The 13,820-nt window shown below is 41.2% G+C and overlaps 1 protein-coding gene across 17 annotated transcripts in view; it reads right to left on the bottom strand.

Annotated features, from left to right (window-relative positions):
• Window positions 1-13,820, bottom strand: part of Unc-13 (unc-13) — a 697,844-nt gene that overhangs the window by 321,617 nt on the left and 362,407 nt on the right. For 13 of the 17 annotated variants that reach the window (XM_076431956.1, XM_076431950.1, XM_076431946.1 and 10 more), the window contains one exon: window positions 12,043-12,295. In XM_076431956.1, coding sequence (XP_076288071.1) covers window positions 12,043-12,295 — 253 coding nt within the window. The remainder of the gene's footprint in view (window positions 1-12,042; window positions 12,296-13,820) is intronic. The other 4 variants (XM_076431953.1, XM_076431949.1, XM_076431952.1 and 1 more) reach the window with 1 other exon arrangement.

Raw genomic sequence — 13,820 nt, 5'->3', positions numbered from 1 at the left:
TCTAAAATCTGCAGACTAGTTATTAAATTTTCAATGTTTCTTCTTCCTCCGTCATTGTCGTTCTTGTTGCATCTATCCTTTTCCTTCTCTACGTTGCCATGTATAAATCCATCTCACATTTTCAGCGTGTGGAGAGCAGAGAGTGCATTATATATTGTGCAACGTTGTGCAAGGGAGAGGTGATTCGAAGGAATGCAATTTTTCAGACGAGAAAATCTGCTAATACATCAGACTCCAACGCAATATTGCTGAACTTGTTCTACGAGGAAACTTTCTTTCTCTGCTTGGAATCGTTCGAGATGCTGCAGAGTTAAACGATGTTTAATGCAATTAACGCTCGCCAATTAAAACTGAATAGGTCAATCAATATCACCGGTTTACAATCGTAATTATGTAAACCACGTATTTAATGTTCCATTGAATTAATGATTAAAGTATCAACAAAACAACGAATTCCCTTTATCGTTAAATATTGGGTTGGCAAGAAAGTAATTTTAAGGTGAAATAGAGCGGAATTTTTTTATTCAGGCAATGAACTTTAATGAATAAGATATTTTCCATTTTGTTCGATGATCTTTTCCCAAAAAGAATAAATAAGAAAATATTTTATTGATTAAAGTTCATCGCTTGTGTTCAACCCAATAGTTAAATACACAACTATCGAGCACAGTGATACATTTGTTTACAGACAATCCGCATAAAAATGAAATGTAAATATTATCCGGTATTTATTTATTTATTCTGGCTACTGTGTGGTACATTTGTCTTTTATTTTGAAGAACATGTTGTTACATGATCTGAAAATATGCCCCACCGTTCCAGAAAAATGAAAAGCGCCAGAATTTTTGGTGCAGCCTGTACAGCCTGGTCGTTCGTCTCATTGTCAGAGTCGCTTACGCTGGAGCGCCGTGCTCTCCGATCGATCGTCCAGAAACATGAAAGAACGAGTTTGCCTGTGATTCATCAATCCTGTTTCCGTGGCCACGATCACGGGCGTGCCGAGAAGCTAGTGGAAAGGATCACACACGGTTGTCGAGGTAAATCCGGGAAAGTCGTTGTATAAAGAAAAACAGTTCAAATTCCAGGTAAACGTCAATATATTCCTTCACCGGTTTGCACAAAGCTAGTGAATGGTATAAAGAATTGAATTACTCGATCTAACCTCCACTAGCTGCCAAGAGCTTCTCGAGCTTGCACACGAACCCTGTTCATAGTGAGATACCTTATCAACAACTGATTTGTTTATATATTTGCCCTACCTACATCTGATTTGTGGAACTGCCCGAAAAAATCCCGGATTTATCTCGACGGCCCTGTGCTCGTGCGACCTCGCGAAATCCTCGACGAAACAACGGAGTCGCGAAAACAGTGGTTTTCTCCTTTTTTATTTAATGGCAACCGAGAACACGCGAAGTCCGTAAGCAGTAACCGCCCAGTTGTGTGAAAACACCTTTGCGTGATTATTTTCTGAATTTTAAACTCGTAGGATTCTATTATTAACCTACATTTTAATTCATAGTTCATTTGTCGTGTCCGGGATCTTTCCAGGGCTTTCGAAGCAGTGTCAAAGTGTACTTCACGAAAGGAAATTGAAGTTTATACTGAAAGGTAGAAATTAGGAATGGAAAATCGTTGCATAAGACATCGAAATCCCAGAAGATTACGCGAAAGCACTCTAACGACTTAGCTATACGTAGTGATTAGCGGAAGGCTGTGGATGATCAGAATCTGGATCAAATAAATTGTGAATTTTGTAGCAGAGATGGTCAAGAGCATGGGGGTTCCTCTCTAAAAACAACGCTATACTTCTTCACAGAGATTAATTAAAGTAGAAAAGAGTAGGATCAAATGAATTGTGGATTTTGTAGCAGAAGATGGTCAAGAGCATGGGAGTCCCTCTCTGAAAACAACTATACTTCTTCACAGGGAATAATTACTACTTCAGTCATTTGTTAAGCAAAAAATGTTGAATTCCAAGGAGTCTCCATAAATCATAAATGGTTGATAAGCATCTGGATCAAATAAATTGTAGATTTTGAAGTAGAAGATGATCAAAAGCATGGGTGTCCCTCTCTAAAAAGACAGCTACACTTCTTCACAGGGAATAATTACTACTTCAGTAATTTGATATGCAGAGAATGTTGAATTCCAACGAGACATCATAAACCAGAAATGGTTGATTAGAATCTGGGTCAAATATATTGTAGATTTTCTAGCAGAAGATGGTCAAGAGCATGGGAGTCCTTCTCTAAAAACAACGGTATACTTCCTCAGTCACTTGTTAAGCAGAAAATGTTGAATTCCAACGAGACACCCTGTACTAATGGTTGATAGCGAATGATATCGTTCATATAGAAATTCCGTGTACTGTATAACGAGACCCTATTCCCCGTTAGTCTACATTGGTGAATGCTTGGTACGCGTGCTAACAAATCCAGGAAATCTTTCGTCAAGGTCGTTGCCACAGTACGGCTCGAATGTGTGCACGCAGCATAACACCGTCGTAAAGCTACGTCAACCACGTCGCCTTGGCTTCCTCGACTGTTTCATTGAGCGTTCTGTGCTGGCTATGCGCCAAGTGACGTCACCGCCGGAGGAGACTCGGGGATTGTCAGCGGCGATGCTGATGGAACCGCGATGGATCGGGTGGTCGAGGGAAAAACGGCTGCCGTATAGCACACGGATAGCTTCTGCTGGCACCGACTTCGAGTTGACTCGAGAGAGCCGAGGAAACCAAAGGAACGGAACCCTCCCGAACGAATTCTCCGTCGAACAAATACAGGTGGTAATCGAAATCCTCGCTCGACCGAGATCCAGGTGATCGTTCGTGCGAAAGTCACCGAACACTACTGAATAAAATGAACTTCGTATCGTGTCCGATGCGAACACGACTTCGCAATCTCACGCATGAAGGTCACACGAAGGTCAATTTCGTTTTCTTATTATTATTATTATACATACTCACAAGGGAAGAACCCCAAGTGTCCGACTTCGATCTTGATAATTTTTTGTGAGATAATAGTATATGGATCCCTAATTATGTATGCAAAATATTAAGTGTACTTACTCAATAGTTCCAAAGATATAAACAATTAAAGTTTCATGTTTACACGGCTAATAAAAGGTATGAAACTTTAATTGTTTATATCTTTAAAACTATTGAGTAGCTACACCTAATATTTTGCATACATAATTAGGGATCTATATAGCATCGTCTCGCACAAAATTATCAAAATCGAAGTCGGACACTTGGGGTCCTCCCCTTGTTAGGTGTTCGCTTGTATTTATTGCAGACAAGGCTCAACATAACAACCATTTATATGGCGGCACTTTTAAAATCAATAGAGCAGTTATTACCACCAGCTCGTTATTCAATTTACCGCGCTCCAGAACAGAAGAAAAGTCGGCTATAATTAAGATTGCTCCGTTACTGTTTCAGCCGGCTCTATCTAACCAGGGTATCACTTGCGAAACTACTAGAGGACCCAACGATAGTCGCTATATTTGTCCCGCGGAGAATACGTCACCCTACGCCACCACGTAATTCAATTTACCCCGTTCTCCGCGGAGTTTCTGGTAAATGCAGCGACAAAGCACCTCCTCCTCTCCCTGTACCTCCGGAAAGGAGCTGCTGTTATTCGTCATTTTTTTCAATTTCGTTTCGCACCCACCGGGGTGAACTTTTTCAGGGGTGTCAAATATGTTCGCCATCGCGTTCCGTTTGCGTAAATGAAAAATTACGGTATTCAGTGGGCGGCAGCATTTCGTCGACGTTCGGTCATCAATTGATTTCGACGCTTCCGTTTGTCGCACGCACAAAGGGATGAAAGGTTGCGCGATGGAAAACGTTTTTACCCCGTGCGGTTGATTACATTGGAATACGCGCGCGTTCGTGTATCATATGTACGTCATAGATTTTTATACATATATTAGTTTTGATCTCTTTCAATCGATCATGTTTGGAAGCGTATAATTACGTTACACGAAACGTAGTGTCCTTTGATTTTTCTGCAAGCCACATTTCATTCCCGAAGATATATCGAGACCGTCCTCCGCCGTTCACGTTTCAATGCAACACCCTGTATAAGCACAGAGCGTCTCACGTTTGATGGAAGAAGTATTGATAGCAATGGTAGAGGGAGAATGTGTGTCGTAAGATTAAGGTCTATCGTTTGCTTGATCGCTTACAAGGAGATTACGACGAATCCGCGCGTACGAGAGAGAGAAAGGGTGGAGGAGAGGCTAGCCAAAGAGCGACGCGAGTATTCGAGTCCGTGGAAGGGGTAGCTCTATCGCACGTGACTGAATTGCACCCCCATCCGAGGTAAGGCTGCCCTCTAATTTAATTTGTTCGACCCTCCGTCGAAAGATAAGATGCACTTGGTGCACTTCGTGCGGAAAAAACAAACAGGGCTGTTCGGTTTTCACTTTCCTCGTTGCATACCCTCGCGCGGCACCCTCGATCCCCCAGATTCCAGCGTCTTTCTATCCCGGTTCTTATGGAGCCATTTAACATTCACGAACCCCAGTCTTTCTAAAAAGGTCGTGCGAACGCTATCAGAAGGTTGGCAAAAACACAATGGTAACTACTTAATCGACTGATTTTCGTAATGAAGATGAAATTAAAAATAAAACGTAAATCGGGACTCCCGCAATGACCCAATATCTAAAGAAACGTCGTATCGACCCCTCGAACCTGCCATTCAAGTCGGCTCCCGCTTTAAAAATACTCATCGAATCACGCGAAGGCGGTGACACCGTTACGGTTTAACCACTCGAAAATGGATTTATGAATATTCATGCATGCATGACACTGCGAAACGCGAAGTCTGTCTAAAAGTACTTTTATCGAACGATTTCTGTCGATGAGCACCATTTGTATACAACAGTAAAAACATGAACAGTCGCATACGATGATATTTCAGATGAATATTAAACAGGAAGGAGAAGCGTATTCACGCGTGGAAAATTGTTTCGTTCGCCGAACAATGAGAAGAAGAACACTCGAAAGTTTCGAACGTAACTTTTCTAAATACTAATCCATGCTTGCACCAGGGTTCTCAGACAGAGTGGATATTTCTTGGACAAAAGACGCGCATCTCGGAGCAGTTAAGCCACTTTGGATTGCTTAAATAAAACGTACTGTCAGCTCCACCGTTCGTCACGGTCTCCTTTCCTTCCACCGCCTCCCTTTGATAAAGAAGCCGTCCAATTTAATTAGCATAAATTCCTCTTTATCGCCGTATGAGGACGCAGTGGACCGTGTCTCGCAAATGAAGAAAGAATGGAAGATAAAGGAATTTCTAGGTGGATATTCTGCTCGGGAGAAATAGTCCAGTGGTTCGAGAATCTCCGGGAACAGTCTGCACATTCCAGATGCAAGGGATCTTAATTTCGTCGCAGTTTTCCCATCTTTTGTTTCAAAGATGTCGCACACTGGTCCACGCGCTCGATCTAGCTGTTCATTTGGTAAAAAAGCAACTTGCCCATAGATCGATGTTTATTGAATGTTTATTGCTTCCTAAATCTTCATGACATTCGAAAACGATGAAATTAATGAGATTTATTGAAAATTGTGATCAGAACGAGCATTTAAAAATCAACATTTTATGAATCCTATTTGCCACCGAAAAAATTACCTCTTTTCTGATTGATACCCTGGAGAATCTATTTAATATTATGTGTCCATTTCTGTTGCAAATGAATAGTATTTGTCTGTATTTAGAGTATATCTCTTGCACTAAGATTTAATATTTATAATTTATTGAAATAACAATGCTCAATAAACTAAATAGAATCTTCAATGTTTTCAATCTTTGGTGAAGGATATCTTTCGAGTCCCCCATGGGCCCTCATTGTATCAAAGTGCATTATTATCAGCGTTCATTTCTCTATGAAATCGCGCAAGAATCTTTTTGAGAGCGATCGCGGCCTAGATTAATCTTTCATCTAGCACTTTTGACTACTGAAAAACCCCATCTTCTCATTATCGAAAAATGAAAAGACGCATCCCGCACCCTTGCAATCCTAGCAACGAGTCCACCCTCTTAATCTGCCGCGACAAATTGCTCAAATCAACGGCACGAATTTCTCGAATCGAGTGTGCGAGATGGTGTTACAAGTACACTCTTGGAAGAACGATCGCGAGGAGAGGATATTTTTCATCCGTAAGGAGCCAATAAAAAATATCGCCAACGGATTTATGATTATGACAAAGGAACGCGATATTTCAGCCGGACGCCGTAAAGAGTAAAAGACGTGCTGGAAACAACGACGGCGCACGCCTACGTAACGAACGTATCATTCGCCGCGCAAAATTGCTCAACAGGGTCAATTTGTCAGACGACGTCTAAGTAACGGTCGCCTTTATATGGAAATCGATATCGCCCGAGTTTCTCGACCCTCGTGAATACAGGGCCGTCGCGACAAATCCGGAATTTTTCGGGTAGAACCACAAATAAAGGTCGATTGTAGTCGATTGTACGTAATCGACTCTCGAACTGTCGCGGAGTGTGCAATGACTTCGCCGGGGGCGAAGAAACAGCCGGCCAGAGCAAACGATATGTAAAATTACATCTCGGACCGGTATTAACGTTCGTCGTTAATTATTAACACCGGGGAATTACCATAATATGAATTGTAAATCCGTCGGGGACGGATGGAATCGTGGGGAAAATCGAGGCCGACGTCAGACACGGTTTTCGTAATTTTCACGGGGGTGGAGGGGTGGAAGAGGATAATTATTCCGCGTTTCGGTACCTCGCCGCGGAGACCCACGGTTTTCCTTTCGAACGTCGGATCGATCGTGGATGAATGGCCCCGATATTCGGTTGGGACAATGAGAGGCGGTTCCTTTGACTGTGAGAAGGACCATCCACGCTCAGACATCTCGTTCTTTTACGAGTTTGACTTCTAGTTCGCTCGTGAAACTTCAATCGTTCGCTCCGCGACCGATTTTCCGGATTCTGCCGGGCAAAAGTATGAGACCGGTTGAATTATTCTCTTTCTTCGGGGCAGTAACGTTATTGATCGACGAGGATCTTGCCGAGGTCTGTCTCTGCTCGCTTTTACACCCGGATTCGTGACGCCCCAGCATCTCGGAAAGTATTTTTATAGCTAGCATATCGTAACAGGAACAGGAACTCGTTTTTCAGCACTGGCGAAGGAATCGCGAGGGAAGAGCGCCTCGAGTGACAACCGATCAGACCGCTCAGCATTAACATGAAGCGAATCTAATCCAGGGATCGATTATGATGGCCAGCAAGCTGTCCGATATCGGAGTTCCTGCGTTTCTGTCACGAGCATGAACGCGAGCCGCGAATAAGCCGATCGCTTGAACCCGTATCAGGGGTAACGTGATCAGCCGGCTGTGATTCTCGAAAGGGCAAAGGATCTCGCGAAATGCGAATTTTTCAAACATTTTCTACGCAACTTTGCCCAACACAGTGATTCTCTAATGAAATTGGACGCGCGGCTATCGATTTCTAACGTGATATTATACATCCGGACAGATTATGAAAATTCAATTCTGTCCAGCTAGACTGTTGAAACAGCAGACTGTGTGCTGGTGTGCGGCGCCATTGGACGTGCGGTTAAATGTTCGCTCGGCAAGGTTAGCCCTGCCAGGCGATTAAATTAATTCCCGACGTGTCCGTGGAACGGGAAGTTTCAAGATATTACATTTTATTTCCTGGCCCGACGGTGATCACGGACGAGACAAACACAGTGTCCGCCGGTAATCGCGATATCGACCAGTTTGGACCGATGCACAGACCAATCCGGCGCATTCGACGGCATCATTGAAGCTAACCCGAACTCGTTACACACTTCCATCGACCGGTACGACTGCCGCCAATTGATTCGGTCTCGTTCCGCGTGTAAACATACTCGTTTCAGTCTCATTTTGCGTGGCCCAGCTTTGCACAACAGAACTTTCCTCGGTCGAACAGTAAACACGTTGTAAAAAAGTTATCGTCTTTTTAAGAGTGTCGAAAGAATTTTCACACCGACCGTATATGTATATTTAAGGTGTTCGGGCGGTGAAACTGGAATTAAGTAACTGAATCTGCGCACATATATCCATTAAGAAAATATTAAACGGGATCGTTAAGTTTAAAGCGAGAGGTACGAAGGGCGGCCTAATTCGAAAACGGGGTCAGATAGCGCAAAACATTTAGTCGAAGTTTTCTTATTAATTTTATGCAGCGAATGTAACCGCAAATTTACGGCCGGGTCTCGTAAAATGTGTTGTACAGAAATTCTCTGCCGGTAAGGTCACACAGAATGTGCCGGGGGTTTATCAGATAAACGACTTACATGTAAAAACCAGCGGCAGCGTTCACGTGTCGACGACAACAGCCGTGAGTGATAAGCGCAAATTGTATGGTATACAGCTACACGCGATCGGATGTGCGATAACGAACGCCAAAAGATTTTGTTACTATATTTTATTAACACTGTTTCGCGTCTTTAGTGATCCCGACTGAAACGTAAGCATTTTCATGCCTTGATGTTTTATCGTTGAAGCTTTGGACTGTTCTAAAATGAGTTTATTATACGCTCGAATATATCAGCAACGAAAAGCGCATATTGCCATGTTATTAAGGACTGAAGACTTTACGCGAACGACTTTAGACGAGTTTCGAAGTATTATCTAGATTTCGAGAGTAACTGTGACGATTCTGTCGTTCTGTGATTTAGTGTACACGTTAGACACATTATTGTTGCTGAGAATATTACGGGAACAAACTTTAATGACGCACTCGAGCTACCTATTAAATGGCAACGAGTCTGAATGGTATGATTTAATCGATCAATCAAATGTAAAATAATATACAATGGGTGTAAAAAGTATTCGTACGTCGTTTAAAATAGAATAACTTTTCTTGATTGTACCAATGGACCTCGTTTTTTTATAATTAATCCGAAGCATTGGTTTGCGAAATGATGTGCAAAAAAGATTTTCCAAAAATTATAATTTACAAGGTTACATATACAGGAATGGAAAAGGCATTTTTTAGAACTTTTTTATTTGGGCCCTTAAAGAAAATTTACAATATATGTTTTGTAGATCTATGTTAGTTACACACATGCTGAAAATTTCATCGAAATCGATTAACATACACTCGAACTACAAGCGGTTAAAAATGGTAAAAATCGTAGTTTTACACGACTTTTTTTACACGTAAATTACAATTTTTTAATATCTTTTTTGCATATCATTTCATAAACCAATGCTTCTGATTATAAAAAAATCAGGTCGATTGGTACAATCATAAAAAAGTTATTCTGCTTTAAAGGACGTACGAATACTTTTTACACCACTGTAAACACTGTAACAAATCAGGTCGTTTTGTACAATTATAAAAATGTTATTCTGCTTTAAAGGGCGTACGAATACTTTCTACATCCACTGTACATACATATATACATACAGTGTGAGTCAAAAATGAGTTACACACCATATATATGAGATTTTACATTATATTCACAGCATATTTCGCGAAAATCAAAATTGTAATGTAGTACATGGTATTTCTAGTGTCACAATCGTATATAAATACACATCTTAGTCAATTACGTTTCCGATGTTTTGTAAACAAATGCCTATCTGAGAAGTAGGTTTGTTACCAACGCGTCAAAAGTGAATACACGCAGCAAAAGTAGTTAGTCTGTTATGAAAGATAGTCCAGTAAAGTAGCTTTCCAGCAGCAGTAATGTCTGAATGAGCGTGAATTCGTGTAAATTTTCATCAGTGTTGATTACTTTGAAATTCTTAGTGCATAAATAAAATGATGAGTAAAAAACGTACAGAAACTTCAGAAGACATGAGGAAACCTATTATTAAATTAAGAAACGAAGGAAAATCATTTCGAGAATTAGGGAAAATAGTAAATCGTTTTAAGGATACAAAAAGTGTAAAATAAATAAATGCCGTGTTCTCGAGGTGCATACTCACTTTTGACTCTCACTGTACATATTGTTTGTTATAATTATTTTTACCGAGATGTACAAGAAGTTAAAACCGACACGTGTTAATAATAGCAAAAGTTGTTCAATAACTGACAGTTTTAAACATGAAAAGTATCAAATACAATCCTATTTTCGTCGTTTCTAGATGGACGTAAACCCGTAAATATCACCATAGCGTCACACTTTCCGCACCCCTATTTCGCGACACTTTTTGTTCTCTCTTATAGAAACTAAAGCTCGACGGAGCGCGATCCCGTACTATTTACGGGAAAATTGTTGGAAGACTAACGATCGCGGTGTGCATGTCGACTTTCGTTAATGAACATCTTAAACCATTAAAGTAAATGTATAATCATAATTAGCTCTTATATATTCTTAGCTTATATCGCGTTCCAACATAAATACATATTTATTCGATAAAATGGCTACCGTAATGCGAAATAAATATTTTCTACTGTAGTCGACACCTTTGTTTACGCCTGAAACACTGAATTTCAAGCTGTCATATTGCAAATACTATACGCGAGTAATTAAAAGTTAAGATTCCATAAAAATTTGCCAAGGCGATTGTTAAGTAGGTTGTTTAAGACTGAAATGCCCAAACGATCCAACGAAGTTAGTATATAGAAATTTTGTTGGGGCACCACAATGTTATTGCAAGGTTAAATTGTAATATTAAGTTCGTGAATTAAGCACTTACTTTAAGCTGACCATTGCTCTCAACATTTCCCTCTGTTTATTTAACACTTTACAATCCCCTTGGCCACGGATGTCCATAATTTTCTGAAATTTTCAGTTTTACAAGGACTGCCAATTAATTTGAAACACTAATGTCACTTCACGAAACGAAGTCGAAATTCCACGCTGCGCTCGCAGCGCCGCGAAGTCGCGTGGCCACTAGCCGCAAACTCTAACAATAAGTGAAGTAGCGCGGGAACTTTCAAATGAATTCGACGTGCAGCTCGATTATATTAACAATTATCTTTCTTTTAAAACATTGAAATTACTTATTCGTGGCTGGTATATCTATCTTATCTATACTTCTTCGCCGAACTGTGCCATGCTTGCCCTGAGGTGTATCGCGTTACCAGCGAAATGTAAAACAGGCAGACGTGCTCGCGTTTTATAGTTGCTTAGAGCTAGATTCAGATTGATTGTAAGATACTGTTCCTTCGGAAAGCTTAAGCATCGCTGTATCTGCGAAACGCTTGCTCGGATATCAACGATACGTTCATGCGAATACTTAGAATACCATGATTCCCGAATACCCGAACTAAATTCAGAACCGGAGCGCTGTTACCTTAAATTTACTGTTTATTGGATGGTTACACGGAAAGTGGGCTACTTCTTGAAAAGATTCCAGCTCCGATAAAGTCCCGTTATTCCTTTCGGCTGTTGCTTATTACGCTAATTATCGTTTGAAATATGGGAACGCGATTCTTTCATATGATCCTGAAGATTTTTATAAGAATATGCCAATGATTCAAGTTCTTACGTTGGGAATTTACTAGTTTTTACAGGTTATGCTGAACCAGTGAATTGCTAACGTTAAAACTTGGATTTTCGGCGTTTTCTCGTCAAAGTCTACGGAGTTGTATAAAAAAAAGGTCCAAAATCTGTGGTGCTGTAAGGTGAAGTTTAGCCAAATTCCGTGATAAGGACAGTGGTTTGCTGATTGGACAGCGTTTTGTGGCAATGTTAGAAACTAACAGTAGCTGACCGTATTGGTTTCCCATATTTATCCCTCTTTATCAAGTCGGCGTCGACCGGATCAGGACAGGGAAACAAGGGTCACTTAATGTATTCAATGCGAACGTGCACGATAGGTTTCAGTCTATCACGATAAACGTACCGCATGTACGCTTAGAATATCGGGACTGGTTAATCGACGTACCTGAATAATAGAAACCCCTCTTGTCCTGGGATAATCTAGAGTTTATCAGAGAAACGTTCGGAAGTACGGGAACGCGGGTGAATGCATTGCTGAAATTAATCCGTAAAGGGGTGGGGAAGGGAATGGAGGGGCGCTAAGACATAGATCTTGATAGGTGCATGTATCAATTAGTGTACCGTGTTGGTGATATCTGGTGGCTGTGTGTTGCTGTTCGTGTCGCGCATGCTGTCGGGGGGAATGTGTCGCTGTTGTTGTTCTTGTTCACCGGACGATACCGTGCTGGATGCATTGTAGGACTGCTTAGACGTTACCTCGTTCATGTACGATACTTCCGACAGGGGGACGTAGAAGTAGCCCAAGAAACGATCCCACAGGAGACCCTTGCACCAGACCTCGACCAGCAGGCCCGTGTTCATGTCGTTCGTTTCGCTAAATAACAGACGGATAAGACAATACATTTTACGATCGAATGATACACGTTGAAATTGGCTGGCGACGCCCTTCAACCCTTAGCACTCGAGCGGTGACCCAGAGTCGCCACTAAAAACTGCTAAACATTTAAGTATTGGGGTAAACTTTACTTTACCGGGCTCAAAATTTGTGCCTTTCTCCTATAAATTATGATGTATTTGCAGATCGAAGTTTCGATCCTGTAGGATCGATGGTTCAGGAGCTATGCTTGCTTAAAGTTGAGCAATCTGCAGTGTTTTTAGCAGGTAAGGGCGCCGCCATATTGGTTTGAAGTGAGCAGAACCGTCGGTCCTTATCGCACCTCCCCGACCTGATCACAATCAACTTGGTAAGCGACGCGCCACCGTCACTATCAATATGGCGGCGCCCAAAAACACTGCAGATTGCTCAACTTCAAGCAAGCATAGCTCCTGAACCATTGATCCTACACGATCGAAACTTCGATCTGCAGCCACCCCGGGTACAAATCTACTGGATTACATACCAAATACATCATAATTTATAGGAGAAATACACAAATTTTGAGTCCGGTAAAGTAAAGAGCAGCCAATATTATATTGGGTTGTGTAATAAGTCCCGCGTTTTTTGCATTTTATTTTTTTCCCACAATTTTATGTTTTGTTAAGTAAAGTATATACAGGGTGTCCCAAAATTCGTGAACTTCCCGAAAGGTGGTGGTTCCTGAGACCATTCCAAGCGACATTTTCCTTTGCACCAATGTCAGCCGCGGCTTTGTTTAGGAGTTATTAACGAAGAACACGGACCAATCAGAGCGTGACCTAGACGCAAATTGCCACAGTCGGCCAATTGACAGTTGGCGCGGCGGGCCGACTGTGCCAACACGCGTCTAGGTCGCGCTCTGATTGGTCCGTGTTTTTCGATAATAATTCTGTAACAAAGCCGCAGACCCCACTTTTGAAAAGGAAAATGTTGCTTCAAATGTACTCAGGAACCTCCCATTTTCAGATGTTGAAGGAATTTTGAGAAACCCTGTATATATTTTACCTAACAGAACACAAAATTACGGTAAAAAAATAAAATACAAAAAACGCGGGAATTTATTAAAGAACCCAATATATAATATGTAGATTGGAATGATTCCACATCGGAAGAAATGATTAATTTCCAAATTAAAATAGCTCCGAGTGCAAAGGGTTAGAAGGATTTGTTAACAAGGCAATGTGTTAAAAAGATACACAATCCATTCAACAAACAGTAGACGATTGACAGATGAGTTCGTACGGATGACAATAGTCATTAACGCGACCGTTCGAGGGTTAACAGTGGTTGCTAATCGATATTACTGCTCTAGTAGAAGATCCCTTCCGAGGTATTTTTAGAGGTGGCGGTTTTAAGAACAGACACTTGTCAGAATTTGCATAGTTGACGCGATTACTCTAAATAGAAGGAAATTGATCGGTACATCCTCGTGTCTGTATTTTTAGGCAGTTATTTCGTCAGAGGAGTTAAATAAATACGATTT

This window comes from Lasioglossum baleicum, chromosome 10 (assembly GCF_051020765.1).
Source record: "Lasioglossum baleicum chromosome 10, iyLasBale1, whole genome shotgun sequence".
Classification (NCBI taxonomy): domain Eukaryota; kingdom Metazoa; phylum Arthropoda; class Insecta; order Hymenoptera; family Halictidae; genus Lasioglossum; species Lasioglossum baleicum.
Note: the sequence above shows the minus strand (reverse complement) of the source record. Positions and strands in the feature narration are given on the sequence as shown.